The sequence below is a fragment of the Emys orbicularis genome, chromosome 11, assembly GCF_028017835.1.
Source record: "Emys orbicularis isolate rEmyOrb1 chromosome 11, rEmyOrb1.hap1, whole genome shotgun sequence".
Classification (NCBI taxonomy): Eukaryota; Metazoa; Chordata; order Testudines; family Emydidae; genus Emys; species Emys orbicularis.
In genome coordinates, this window is record NC_088693.1 from 44,565,966 (window position 1) to 44,579,140 (window position 13,175).

Below are 13,175 nucleotides of genomic sequence, written 5' to 3' on the forward strand. Positions count from 1 at the left end.
ACATGCAGACTCAGTTGATGAGACCGACCCCAAGCAACAGCCTCATCTTGGAATCCGGTGAAAAATGCTTCAACCTACTCCCTCCCTCCATGATCTCCACAACACTAGTGGGCCCACATAGGGTGCCTAAGGTCACATTAGTAGTGAGTCTTCCCAGAGTGGCAGCAGCCTGACATGACACCAAAGGAAGCAGCTGTTGTGTAACGCATTGTGATAAATGAAGGGGGGGGGGGAGCTCCCTTTTATGGACATCCAGCCAGCCAGTTAGCTATAAAATCCCTGTTAGTAGCTATTCTCTACTTGCTTTATCCCTAAAGGGTTAACAAGTCCACAGGTAAAAGGAAGAGAGTGGACACGTGACCAAAAGAGCGAATGGGAGGGCTAGAACTTTTTATAATTTGTAATAAAAAAATCCCTTTGTCTATCTGTGGTTGTTCTACAGAGAGAGGAGACACATAGTAGCAATGCTATAAAAAGTTTTAAGCCAGGTATGAAAAATCATCAGATCATATCTAGAACTACTTATTTGAAACCCCAGATATGTAAGTAGATCAGAAAATGTTTAGGAAAACGTGATTAGATTTATTTCTTTTATTTTGTAAGGCTTGTGGGCTCCTCTGTGCTAACCCCGGGTGCTTTTGTTTTGCTTGTAACCTTTAAGTTGGACCTCAATAAAGTTATTTTGATGGTTAATCCTTATAAGTGGTTCTTTTTAAATCTAGCAAAGAGCCTACGTTCCAAATGTATTTTCTTCTATTTTGTTTTTAATAAAATTTAACTTTTTAAAAGGAGAATTGACTTTTTGTGTCCCAAGAGGTGTGCATACAGCTGGTGGCAACAGCTGATTTCCTTTGTTTTCTTTCTCAGCTCTCCCTGGGGGGGGGGGGGGAGGTAAAAGGGCTTGAGGGTACCCCACAGGGAGGAATTCCCAAGTGCGCCTTCCTGGGTCCCAAAGGGTTTTTTTGCACTTGGGTGGTGGCAGCATCTACCCATCCAAGGTCAGAGAGAAGCTGTAACCTTGGGAGTTTAATACAAGCTTGGAATGGCCAGTATTATTTTTTAAAATCCTTGTGGGGCCCCCACCTTCTGCACTCAAAGTGCCAGAGTGGGGAATCAGCCTTGACACGCCTTTTAAAGAAATGGTAAGAATCAAAGATAATTCACAAGTTAATCAACTAACCTGAAACACGCACTGAAGCTGTGCACCTGCTTTGACCAACACTGTTTTTCACCTCAAAAGAATACTCCCCACTGTCTTCTACTACTGCATTGTGGATCTTAAGCCCAGACACTTTGTTGAAGAAGCTAATTTTGTATTTGTGATCAGTAGACAGCTCATTCCCATCCTTAAACCACCTAGTGGTAAGCTCCGGTGTGCCGTCCACTGTGCATTCTAGAGTACAAGAGTCTCCAGAGGTGACTTTCATTGGGCCGGGCTTCTCTACAATGACTGCAGGTTCTGAAATGAGATGCAAATCACAGCCATATTTGATGACAGGACAGGAGATGCAATCAGTTTGTTAAGTGAGGTTAAAAGATCATTCTATATTGTTTTGTTTCCTTGTTACCAACCTAGAACTGACAGAGTGGCAAAGCACTCCTGAACTCCAGCGTCATTTTTGATCTGACAGATGTATTTTCCAGCACTGGCTGGTTCCGCATTTCCAATCCGTAGAGTTGCAACGTTTTCTGAATAGGAAATCCAAAGATTTTCGCTTTCTCTAACGATTTCCCCTTTGTCTTTCAGCCACAGAACAGAAATTGGCTGGGCACCTTCTACTGTGGCCTGCAGCTCAACTGGGTCCCCAACTACAGCAGTGAAATCACTGAGCTTCTTCACAAAAATTGGTGGTGCTGGTGAAGAGAAGATACGTCATGTTAAAACCGCAAGGAGAGTGCCCGAAGAGAGTGACGAGAATGACACGATGCTAGGAATAACTGATGTGTAAATCATTAAACAAACCTCTTAGCGTTATAGAGGAAATGCAAGTGTCACTTCCTACATCATTTACGGCCTTACAGAGATATTCGCCGACGTCTGCGTCACCCAAGCTAAGGATGTGAATACTAGCAAGGTAGTTCTCGGACATGATTTTGTACTTCTTGCTACTTTTAATTTCTCTTTTGTCCTTATACCATGAAATTTGGAACGGAGGAGTGCCCCGAAGCTCACACTCAAGATGGACATCTGAACCTTTCAAAGTCTCAACTGGATGGGGTTTCTTGCTGAAAACAGGGGGTTCTATGAAAAGAAGAAATTTGAGTTTCTGTTAATTCAGTTGGGGACATAACAGAAAAAGGAACATTTAAACAGTAAATTGTATCACTATGTTGGACTGATATGGAAGAGGAAAGACACGAGTCACAATAAGAGATGGCTCCCATGTCATAGCACCCTGGTAAAATCCGTACCCTGTGTTCTCAGAAGGCAGCACTCGCCTATCTGACTGAAGAGAAGATTTATTAACCTTCCACAGCAGATTAAAAGAAGGAACCGACAAAAAAGGGAGGAGTGGGGTTCTGACCTTTCACTTTCAACGAAGTACTGGTGTTTGCAGTGCCCGCTGCATTGCGAGCTTCACAAGTGTAGTCTCCACTGTCTTCCACACTGAGCTTGTGCATTTCAATGACTGCCACGGCGTCAACGAAGGATATTCTGTATTTTTCGCTGTCGTGGATTTCAGCTTCGTCTTTGTACCAGGTGACTTTGATTTCTGGAGACCCGCCTATTTTGCATTCATATGTAGTGGAATCATGCTGTTTCACAACTCTAGAGGAGTCTAGCTTCTTAATAAACCTTGGTGGTTCTATGAAACCAAAGGACAAGAGTAAGCAAGATGATTCACTAAACTGCACTGATCCATTAAAATATTCCCTCAATTAAATATCTAACCGAAAGCGCATACTTATTTGGGTTGTGGGGGAAGAGTAGAAATATCTACAAAATGTGCATTTACACCTGCCGGTGATATATCTGGTGGCAGCATAACAGAAACGAATACACAGCATACATAACAAACAAAAGCAGGGGAGTTTCTTTGTGCGTCTTTTCCAATGGTTTGTATATGTAGAATGATTTTCCGAGTTCCTTGGAGAGATTACTACATATTTATTTTACACAAAAATATTGTTTACTGAATTGCCATATATGTAACTTACAATAGGTTATATATCATATAACCAGACTTTCAAACAGCTACTGCACGAAAACTAGATATATATTGACGTGATTCACGGAAATATTCAACTCTTACTGTGGGTGACAGCGTCTTAAAATGCCAAATTTTCAGCTGACGTGTGCTCGTTAGAAGTTCCATAGATTTCAGCTGATGTGTGACTTTGACCATGACAGAAATTTATATTGAATTCTGTCCACGTTATATGTATGGAAGGGAATTCTATATCAGTTTCTGCTATATCATTTAGTGTATAGATACCTGATATGTATATATATGAATATGGCTAAAGTCTGTTTCTTGATCTGCCTTTCGGGCAAAAGTACATTAATTACGTATAAAGCCTCTGTTTAAGCTTTTAAATTTAGTTTATCTTATTTTACTTTTCTGCTATAGGTCTCTTTCTGCCGCTTTTGTACAGAACTGATTTTTAAGTAATGATTAGCGCTATGAGGGTAAGAAAAAAAACGTGCAACAGAAGCAACATGTTCGAAACAACTAAGCTAACACACATATTATTAAGACAGGTGTTTGCACTAAATGGCAATTGACCAAGATATTTATATTTCTGATGCCATCGCTATATTGTGTAGGGAATTCAACATATATATCAAAGACGTGTCTAATAATATAAATACATTTCAACAATACATGTATTTAACCAATCTTTATTGCAAAATTTAGAGGGTGGCAATGCTTCTGTTCATGGTAGCTGTCTCAACAAATGGAAGTAAGTAATGCGTTTTATCTGCAGAGTGTTTAACACTTGATGTAAAAGAAGAACACTATCAATATTAAGGCCCTGAGTCAACAAGGTAATTACGCTCTAGCAAAGGTCAAGAATGTGAGTTTCACTGAACGCGCGTGTTTAAATTTTGACATTTTCTTGAGCCCCTGGCTGAACTGGGCCCTATATTTGCCACATAATAATACGTTTTCCGGTATGATTGTTATTCATTCGTTGAAAATTATAAATAAAAACAATGTCATTTTGTGCTAGTTTTGATCAGAGGAGTTTCGGTTACTCATTCTGCAACCAGATGTAAATTCATTTAAGTGCCTTCCAGATGCACATTTTTAAGGCAGCAGATTAGAAATAAATACCTGTTAATACTATTTAAAATAATCTTTAAGGAAAAAAATACAACGTCCTTACGAAGACACACCCTTTAAAGAGTCTACACTCATCCTGTCTAAGGATCAATGGGAATTACAGATCCAGAACATAAACCCAAAGGGCCTGCCCACATGAAGGAAATCACAATGGTGAAAATCCCTAATATACTCTATTTCCCCATATTAAGTATCCTCACACCTTCTTGTCAACTGTCTAAAATGGACCATCTTGATTATCACTACAAAAGTTTTTTTTTCTCCTGCTCATAATAGCTCATCTTAATTAATTAGCCTCTTACAGTTGGTATGGCTACTTCCACTTTTTCATGTTCTCTGTATGTATATATATATATTCTTACTATATGTTCCATTCTATGCATCTGATGAAGTGGGCTGTAGCCCACGAAAGCTTATGTTCAAATAAATGTGTTAGTCTCCAAGGTGCCACAAGTACTCCTGTTCTTTTTCCTAACATACCGGTGTAGTTTACACCAAAGCAGATTAGTCCGATCACAAATGTAGAGATACGAAGAATCCATATACTATACAGGTGAGCAGAATACTGGTGGGGGAAAAAATGTTTCTACCCCAGGATACTGTCAGCTGCTCAAATTTTCATATTGAGACTTTTGGTGTGGGAGAGGAGAATTTGCCTTTAGGAGGTAAAAGGATTTTGCTCAGCAATCGCGTCAGCGATCAAGATGTAATATGATTCAATCCTAAAAAAAAACATCAAGGTGAAAATTACTGCTGTCAAAATCCTGGACAACGTGTTTGCTCTACCTCACCACAATGGTGTCTCGTTTTAAGTCGATTGAACGCTTTCAGTTTTGCTCCCTTTGAAAGATAAAAGAAGAAGCTCGGCATTCTTTTGTGTCCCTAACAAGGTAAAACGCTTGACAAGAAGACGACAAAGCATTGCGTTCTTAAATACCTTTCACACTTAGCTGAGCTGCGCAAGAATCCTTTCCAGCATTGTTGCTCGCAGAACAAGTGTATAGTCCGGAGTCTCCTTTTCCTACTTTTAGAACTGTCAAGTTGGCTGTGTTTTCCACCAGGGTGATCTTGTAGTTGCCCCCAGGACGGATATCTCTGTTATCTTTTGCCCAAGTGACTTTTAGTGGCGCCGATCCGGTGACGTGGCATTTAAAGGAACCACTTGCTCCAAGAGCCACCTCAATGGGTTCAGGTTTCACATCAAAGACAGGAGGTCTCAGATGCTCTAAAATGGAAAGAAACAACATAACTCTCACAGCTGCTGCTTCACCGCCGCGCAATCGGACCGTTTGGCATTCCTCAACAACGCAGTGTCTTCTGTTTGTTTAAAGCCAATGGCCGGGACAAGATTTAGCAGCTACCAACCTGTGAGGAGGAGCTTGGCACTGGAAGAAGCAGTCCCAAGAGCATTGTGAGCTGAGCACGAGTATTGGCCACAGTGAGCCATGTCGGTCTGCAAGATCTGAAGAGTTGCTACGTTATTTAAGAATGTTGTTTGCATGTTATCATCATCGTGTAATAGCACCCCATCCTTATGCCATGACACCTGAATAGGTTCCGAGCCATTTATGCGACAATCAAAGGTAACGGGGGAACCAACAGTCTCCTGAATGTCTTTTAGTTTTCTTGCAAAGGTCGGTGGAAACTTACGGTCTGCAAGAAAATAAGTAGGAAATAAGGCATCCTGCCAACCTGCAGACAATTTGCATTTACGATAAGCCTGTTACTATGAAGAGTCATTACTGAAATATTTGAAATGAAACCATCACCTTTAACAGTTAGCAGAGCTGTGGAAGAAGCAAAGCCAACACTGTTTTCTGCTTTGCAGACGTATTCTCCAAGGTCACTGCTCTCCACCTGGTTGAAAACTAGCGCGGCCACATTATTTTTGAAGTACATTTTATAAGCAGGGGTCGATCTTAATTTTGTATCTTCTTTGTACCAGGAGACTTTGATTTCCGGCGTCCCAGCAATTTGGCACTGAAAAGATGCGGTCTCCCCGACTGTCACCTCTACACGTTCCAAGTGTGTAACAAAATAAGGCGGTTCTAAAGCACAAATGATCGCAATCAGCATCACAGAAAAGAGAGCAAATCTTACACTACACTGACCATTATTATTACAAGAGTGGTTAAGGAATCGGAGATAGCAACACACCTAGGATTGATATTTGGCCTTGGCAAATATCTGCTCCGGCATCATTGGCAACCTCGCAAGTGTATTCCCCTTCATCATCTTTTGTACTGTTAGGAATTTCCAGTATGCCCGATTTTTCGGTAGTTGTTATGCTACATCTCGGGGATTGTGTTACATGGAAGCCATTCTTCTTCCATGTTACTGAAATAGGAGGAGTTCCTTTGTATGTGCTTTCCAGAAGGATGGATTTCCCTTGCTCTACACTGGAATCACTTAATTTCTTCACAAATGTTGCTGGCTCTATAGTAACAAAATGGAAGGCAAAAAGTCAAATAGAAGAAGGGGGGAAAGACCAAGATATTCACAAATCTTTGCGTGCGCACGCATACACACACATTAATAAATAATAAATAAGAATAAGAACAATAGCAGCAATCGAGACAAACCTTTCACAAAAAGATGAGTGGTACAAGACACGCTGCCAGCGTCATTAGTGACTCGACAGGTGTAATCTCCACTGTGGAGTGGTTCTACTTCATACAATTCCAGTTCTGCAACTGTATCCTCCAAAGAGATGTTGCAGGTACTATCTGACACAAGTTCTCTGATGCCTCTAAACCAGTTAACTTTGAACGGGGCCGTTCCTTTTATGAGACTCGTGAATGTTACACTCATCCCAGGTAGAACTTCCACGGGATCGGGTGTCTTCGCAAATGAGGGTGGTTCTAGACATACATAAAGAAGTTTAGACACATTCACAAATTAGTGTGATCGTTACGTTTGAAGATGAAAACCAAATCAGAGTTTGGCTGAAGATTTATAGGCGCGCTGAAAATTGCCAAGGAAGAAATAGCAGCAAATGGAGGAAGCATTTTGCCTAAGGCACCTTGGCCCTCTTTTACTGACCTTGTACAATCAAAAAGGCGCTGCATTCATCCGAGCCAGCGGCATTTGCCGCGGCACAGGTGTAAGGTCCGGTATCTGACGAGTCCAGTGCATTCAGTTTCAAACCACAGACGTCGTCTGAAAATGAAACTTCATATTTGTCGCCACTAACAATCTCATTTCCATCTTGGAACCAGGCAACTGAAATGGGTGGTGATCCAGAAACTTTGCACTCCAGCAGCGCTGAGGAACCCAGCACCCCGCATGTTTCCTTTAACTTCCTTGTGAAAAAAGGAGGGACAATGCGATCTGCGTAGAAAAAGGCGACAAAACCACGGGTTGGTTTGTTTGTTTTTGATTAAAAATTAAAGAAAAGACATCACTAAATGACAACTAAGGTAGTAGCCAGCTAACCTGAAACATCAACCGAGGATGTACAGCTACTTTCACCAACTTCGTTTTTCACTTCAAATGTATACAGTCCCCTGTCTCCCGCCTCCGCAGAAAGAACTTTCAACGTAGCTACTTTGTTGGAAAAGGTGATTTGATATTTGCGGCCACTCTGTAGTTCTCTTCCATCCTTATACCACTTTGTAATAAGTTCTGGTGTTCCACCCACTGTGCACTCTAATGTAAATGAATTCCCAGCCGTAACGGACATCGGTTCTGGCTTCTCTAAAATGACTGCTGGTTCTGAAAGAAGAAAAAGCCGTCTAATCGGTAACATCTCATTGTAAAGCCGAAAATTCATAATGAAATTGCAAATTATCGAAAGCTGCTTTTGTGTCCCGGAAGTATGATTACACGGAGCACACGATTTTATTTTTTATTGTGGGCTAGAAGGTTTTACCAACCTAATACTTGTAAAAATGCCGAGCACTCCCTCATCCCCGCGTCATTTTTGATCTGGCAGATGTACTTTCCAACATTGGCTCCTTCTGCGGTTGCGAGCTCGAGAGTAGCAATATTATCCATAAAGGATATCTGAACATTTTCGCTTTCTCTGATGATTTCGCCTTTATCCTTAAGCCACAGAACCGAAATAGGTTGAGAGCCTTCCACCACAGCCTGCAGAGCGGTCGGTTCCCCCACAAAGGCTACAGTGTCACTTAACTTCTGAACAAATCTCGGAGGTTCTAATGATGGGAAGAGTCATAGTAAAAATGTCAGTCAGCTTTAGAGAGAAATAGCCATAATGCCAAGAAAAGAAAACGTGAATGCTGCGTCTGCTCCTTTATACAAACCTTTGAATTTCACAGCGCAAACACAAGTGTCACTTCCCACTTCATTCATGGCTTTGCATTGGTACTCCCCAGTGTCTGAAGCTTCAAGGTTAAGAATGTGAACGCTGGCTGTGAAGTCTTTAGATGTAACTTTGAACTTCTTACTGCTTCTGACTTGCCTCCTGTCTTTGAACCAGGCTACTTCAAATGGTGGGGTTCCCGAAATTTCACACTGAATGACAACATCCGAACCTTTAAGTGTGTCTACCGGGGTAGGTTTCTTGCTAAAAACCGGAGGTTCTATAAAAAAGAATAACATCAGAGCCTATAAGTGTGTTTGGATAGGTTTCTCGTTAACAACAGGGGCCAAGATATTCAGAAATAGGAGCCTAAAAAGTTATGCTCGTAAAGTCATATTTAGACCTCCAAATGTGACCTAGCTTTCGAAAGTGCTGAGCAGCTAACAGTTCACATTGAGGTCATACTTATTTCTACATCTATAAATTCCTAGTATAGAAATTTGATACCTATGCAAATACTTTGAATTCAGAAATCCTATTCAGTTTCCCAAACAGAGGATGTTAATAAGGATGGGCTTCTCTTGGCTTGACCTTCAAGACACTTCACTTTAGCCCGCCCTACGATCGGATCTATTAACTTTGTCCACTTCAGCTTCCTCTCTTCTAAAATTTCTAGACTTTACTGCCAGTCCGCCTCTCCCAGCCACGCCTACGTTCTTTCCCATGCTGCCCTTATGCATGACACAGCTCCCCAAAATTGATAAATCCGCTACCCTGTGAATGCCTTCTCACATTCCACTTCTGCCAGGATACTCGCAGAGCTCTGACCGCTGATAGAGAGTAGGTAGAGAGCTGGCTACAAGGAATACCCAACTACTTTACACCGAAACAACGTGGTAGTCCTACTCCTGTTTCTTTCTCCTCCCTTGGCCTATCACCTACCTGTTCGTTCCATTCACCTGTTGCATCTTGTCATTAGACAAGGATCGAAGGTCTTTATGGAAGGGACTGCCTCCTTACTGCGTGTTTATACAGCGCCTTGCACTATGGGTCCCCGACTGGGTTCTCTAAATACTGCAGCTACTAATGCCAATAATGTGTGATACACACAGTCATTTGGGTTAGGATGGGATCTTGCTCCAAGTGTTTTGCTATTTATATCGATGGAAGCAGGACGGAGCAATCTTTTGAAGCAGCTCTTTAGATTGATTTTGCTATTTTGAGGGTGCACAGTCGCTTAGGTAAAGGCACTGCGTAAGAATGGAAGGAAATAAGAAAAGAAACGTGAAATAAAGGCTTCTAACCTTTTACTGTGACAACAGTACTGCAGCTTGCAGTACCAGCAGAATTGTGAGCTTCACAAATGTAATCTCCACTGTCTTCAATGTTAGCATCAGTAATGATGAGAACTGCCACAGAGTCACTGAATGAGATCCTGTATTTTTCACTAGCATGGATCTCAGTGTCGTTCCTGTACCACACAACTTTGATTTCGGGGGAGCCACTTATTTGACATTCAAGTTGAACTGAATCCCCCTGTTTCGCGAATCTTGAAGCTTCTAGTTTCTTAACAAACTTTGGTGCTTCTATAAACGAAATAAAGAAATATAAATAAACAACATTCAGTTTTTCTCAAAATGATTTTGTCAAAATGATTGTGCAGAATAAGCGCCCTTGGGAGGATAAGAATTTTGTAACTTGCTAGAATACCACAGGGACAAAATTAAATTAGGCTTGCCTTAGAATGACAAAAAGAAGGGAGAAGAAGATGAAAACAATATATCTAAAGCTAAATTATGTTCCCAGCTACATAAGTGGAAATGCAGAAACACTCCACTGAGCCCAAAGGAGTTGCTCCAAAGCATGAACGACATCCGTGGTGAAAATTCAGGCCCCAGTGAAGTCAATGGGAGTTTTGTCATTGGCTTCATCGGGGCCAAAATTTATGTATATATAAGCGTGTAGGCTCTCCCTCTGTATACACATCTACACAATTTTAAACCTAAAAAAAAAATCCATGCAGGTTTTGGGATGAAGACCATGGATGGTTCATACTCCAGTGTAGTTCACCCATCCATAAAAGGTAAGTGAAATATCCATTAAAGTTGAAGACTTAATTGACGACCGTTTACTGCCCTAAAATATACAATAAAAAGACACTACCTTTTTTCCAATTTCTAAGTTTTATCAGTTTGCTATTTTATCTACAAAAATCTTCCAAACGCCTCTACATAAAAGTGTCACCATATTCTAGCTTAAAAATTAAATCAATACTCAAAGAAGACAATCAAACTTAGAAAAAGACATGGAAGATAATAGATAAAACTACATATAACGTATAATGTCAAGAGGAATTAAGGGAGAAATTAACGCGTTTGCATATACAGTACACAACATTTATGCTCTCAAACATTGCAGCATGAAAAACAAGATGAAGATTTAAAATCTATGATAGCCACAGTTTAATGTTTGTAGTTTGAAAAGGTCCTCTCAGTTTACCTCCAACATTTGAAGACACAGAGGGCATAAAAATAAAACTACTTTTCTCCCAAGAAAACCTCACTAATAAGGCCTACTTAATACCAGTACCTTTGACATTAAGTTGGGCCGAGCAAAAGTTTTTTCCAACTTCGTTGCTAGCTTGGCAGGTATACTGGCCAGAGTCTCCTTTGCCTGCTCTCAGAATTCTCAGGTGAGCTGTGTTTGCTATAAAGGTAATATTATAGTTTCCTCCCGTTCGGATCTCTCTGCCATCTTTTGCCCAGGTGACATGTATTGGTTGGGCTCCAGTAACATGACATTCAAAATCAGCACTTTCTCCAGTAGGAACTTCCATGGATGCAGGTGTTATATCAAAGAAGGGAGGTTGCTTGGGTTCTAGAAATTAAAAGTAACAGTAGAATACTGATTGCTTTGTATTCTCATTGAAAGAGTCATCAAACATTGTGGAGATCAGTTCACGTACAAAGAACAAAAAACTAGACCATGCTTTCAATATAAAAAGATTCAAGAGCAAACGAACCTGAGACTGTGAGCCTAGCGCTAGAGGTAGCAGTTCCAACAGCATTGGTAGCTGTGCAAGAGTATTGTGCAGTGTGACTCATCTCCGTTTGAGACAGCTGGAGAATCGCTACATTATCTACGAATGAGGTTTGCACATTATGGTCATCTCTTAAAGGTACACCATTTTTATACCAAGTCACGCTAATAGGCTCTGAGCCATTTAGACGACAGGTAAATTTAACTGGTAAGCCAACTGTTTGTTCAATGTCCTTTAATTTCCTTGCAAAGGAAGGCGGAAGTTTGCGCGCTGTAAAAAAAAACCCAAGTATGTAATAAATGTTTTGTGTGGAATTTTTCCATACCGAAAGTTTTGCAAGAAAGAGTTAAAAAGAGTAGTTTTGAACAAGCAAACATAATAATCATCACCTTGAACTGTTAAGAGAGCCTTTGTAGTTGCAGTTCCAACACTGTTTTCTGCTTTGCAGATATATTCTCCGCTGTCATTGTTATCCACTTTGTTAAAAACCAGAGTAGCAACATTGTCTCTAAAGAACATTTTATACTCAGGACTAGATCTTAGTTTTGTATCTCCTTTGTACCAAGACACTGTAATTTCTGGTGTTCCAGCAACTTGGCAATGTAAAGTTGTATAATCTCCAACTGACACTTCCAGAGGTCCCAAGTGTGTAACAAAATAAGGAGGTTCTAAAAAAACCAAATAGTCAGAATGAGTAAGGAATATTTATACCTTAGGAGCCACGCTCTGATAAGCATGATGAAGAAAAATTAAATAACATGGTAACACACCTAATGTAGACACTAGTGCTTCACAAACATCCCCTCCCGCCTCGTTCTCAACATGGCAAGTGTATTCTCCTTCATCATCTTTTGTACTATTGAGAATTTCCAGAATGCAAGATTTTTCCGTTGTGATGATGCTGCATTTTTCAGACTGAGTTATAGTTTTGCCATTCTTCTTCCATACAACCGAGATTGGGAGGCTACCAGTGTACGTGCTTTCCAGAACTATGGATTTTCCTGGCTCAACACAGTGATCACTCAATTTCTTCACAAACACCGCTGGTTCTAATGAGCAATAAGAAGTCGAAAATATTGAGTCCAACTGTACGAAGATGTATATATTTTAGAGAAAAAAAGAGACATTTCAATCTGTACAAACCTTTTACAGAAAGATGTGCTGTACAGGATGCTTTTCCAGCATCGTTAGTCACTAGGCAAGTATAATCTCCGCTCTGAAGCGGACCAACATCAAACAACTCCAGTTCTGCAACCGAATCCTCCAAATAGACGTTACATTTATCCCCCGGCACCAGTTCATTGACCCCTCTAAACCAGTTCACCTTGAATGGAGGGGTTCCTCTGATAACGCTTGTGAAAGTTACACTTGTGCCTGGTAAAACATCCGAGGGTTCGGGCTTCTTCACAAAAGAGGGTGGTTCTAAACAATTTTTTTTTAAAAAAAAAGTCAAGTCAGTATCAAATAAACCTGATCTTTACATGTACAATGTGAAGATGAAGAGCAAAACATTTTATGTTCGAATGAATAGTTTCCCTCCAAATATGCCCAGAAAATAAGAGACATTTCCAAGAAAGAAAGA

At 40.6% G+C, this 13,175-nt stretch overlaps 1 protein-coding gene across 1 annotated transcript in view; it reads right to left on the reverse strand.

Moving 5' to 3' along the window:
• TTN (titin) overlaps positions 1 to 13,175 on the reverse strand; it is a 309,203-nt gene that overhangs the window by 218,769 nt on the left and 77,259 nt on the right. Inside the window, exons 71-89 of the mRNA XM_065413700.1 lie at positions 12,737 to 13,015; positions 12,364 to 12,642; positions 11,983 to 12,261; positions 11,576 to 11,863; positions 11,143 to 11,430; positions 9,858 to 10,139; positions 8,555 to 8,833; positions 8,165 to 8,446; positions 7,725 to 8,003; positions 7,332 to 7,619; positions 6,872 to 7,150; positions 6,447 to 6,725; positions 6,059 to 6,337; positions 5,655 to 5,942; positions 5,227 to 5,514; positions 2,526 to 2,807; positions 1,964 to 2,242; positions 1,573 to 1,854; positions 1,181 to 1,459 (exon numbers count right to left, since the gene is read on the reverse strand). Of these exons, the coding sequence (XP_065269772.1) occupies positions 1,181 to 1,459; positions 1,573 to 1,854; positions 1,964 to 2,242; positions 2,526 to 2,807; positions 5,227 to 5,514; positions 5,655 to 5,942; positions 6,059 to 6,337; positions 6,447 to 6,725; positions 6,872 to 7,150; positions 7,332 to 7,619; positions 7,725 to 8,003; positions 8,165 to 8,446; positions 8,555 to 8,833; positions 9,858 to 10,139; positions 11,143 to 11,430; positions 11,576 to 11,863; positions 11,983 to 12,261; positions 12,364 to 12,642; positions 12,737 to 13,015 (5,358 nt within the window). The remainder of the gene's footprint in view (positions 1 to 1,180; positions 1,460 to 1,572; positions 1,855 to 1,963; positions 2,243 to 2,525; positions 2,808 to 5,226; positions 5,515 to 5,654; positions 5,943 to 6,058; positions 6,338 to 6,446; positions 6,726 to 6,871; positions 7,151 to 7,331; positions 7,620 to 7,724; positions 8,004 to 8,164; positions 8,447 to 8,554; positions 8,834 to 9,857; positions 10,140 to 11,142; positions 11,431 to 11,575; positions 11,864 to 11,982; positions 12,262 to 12,363; positions 12,643 to 12,736; positions 13,016 to 13,175) is intronic.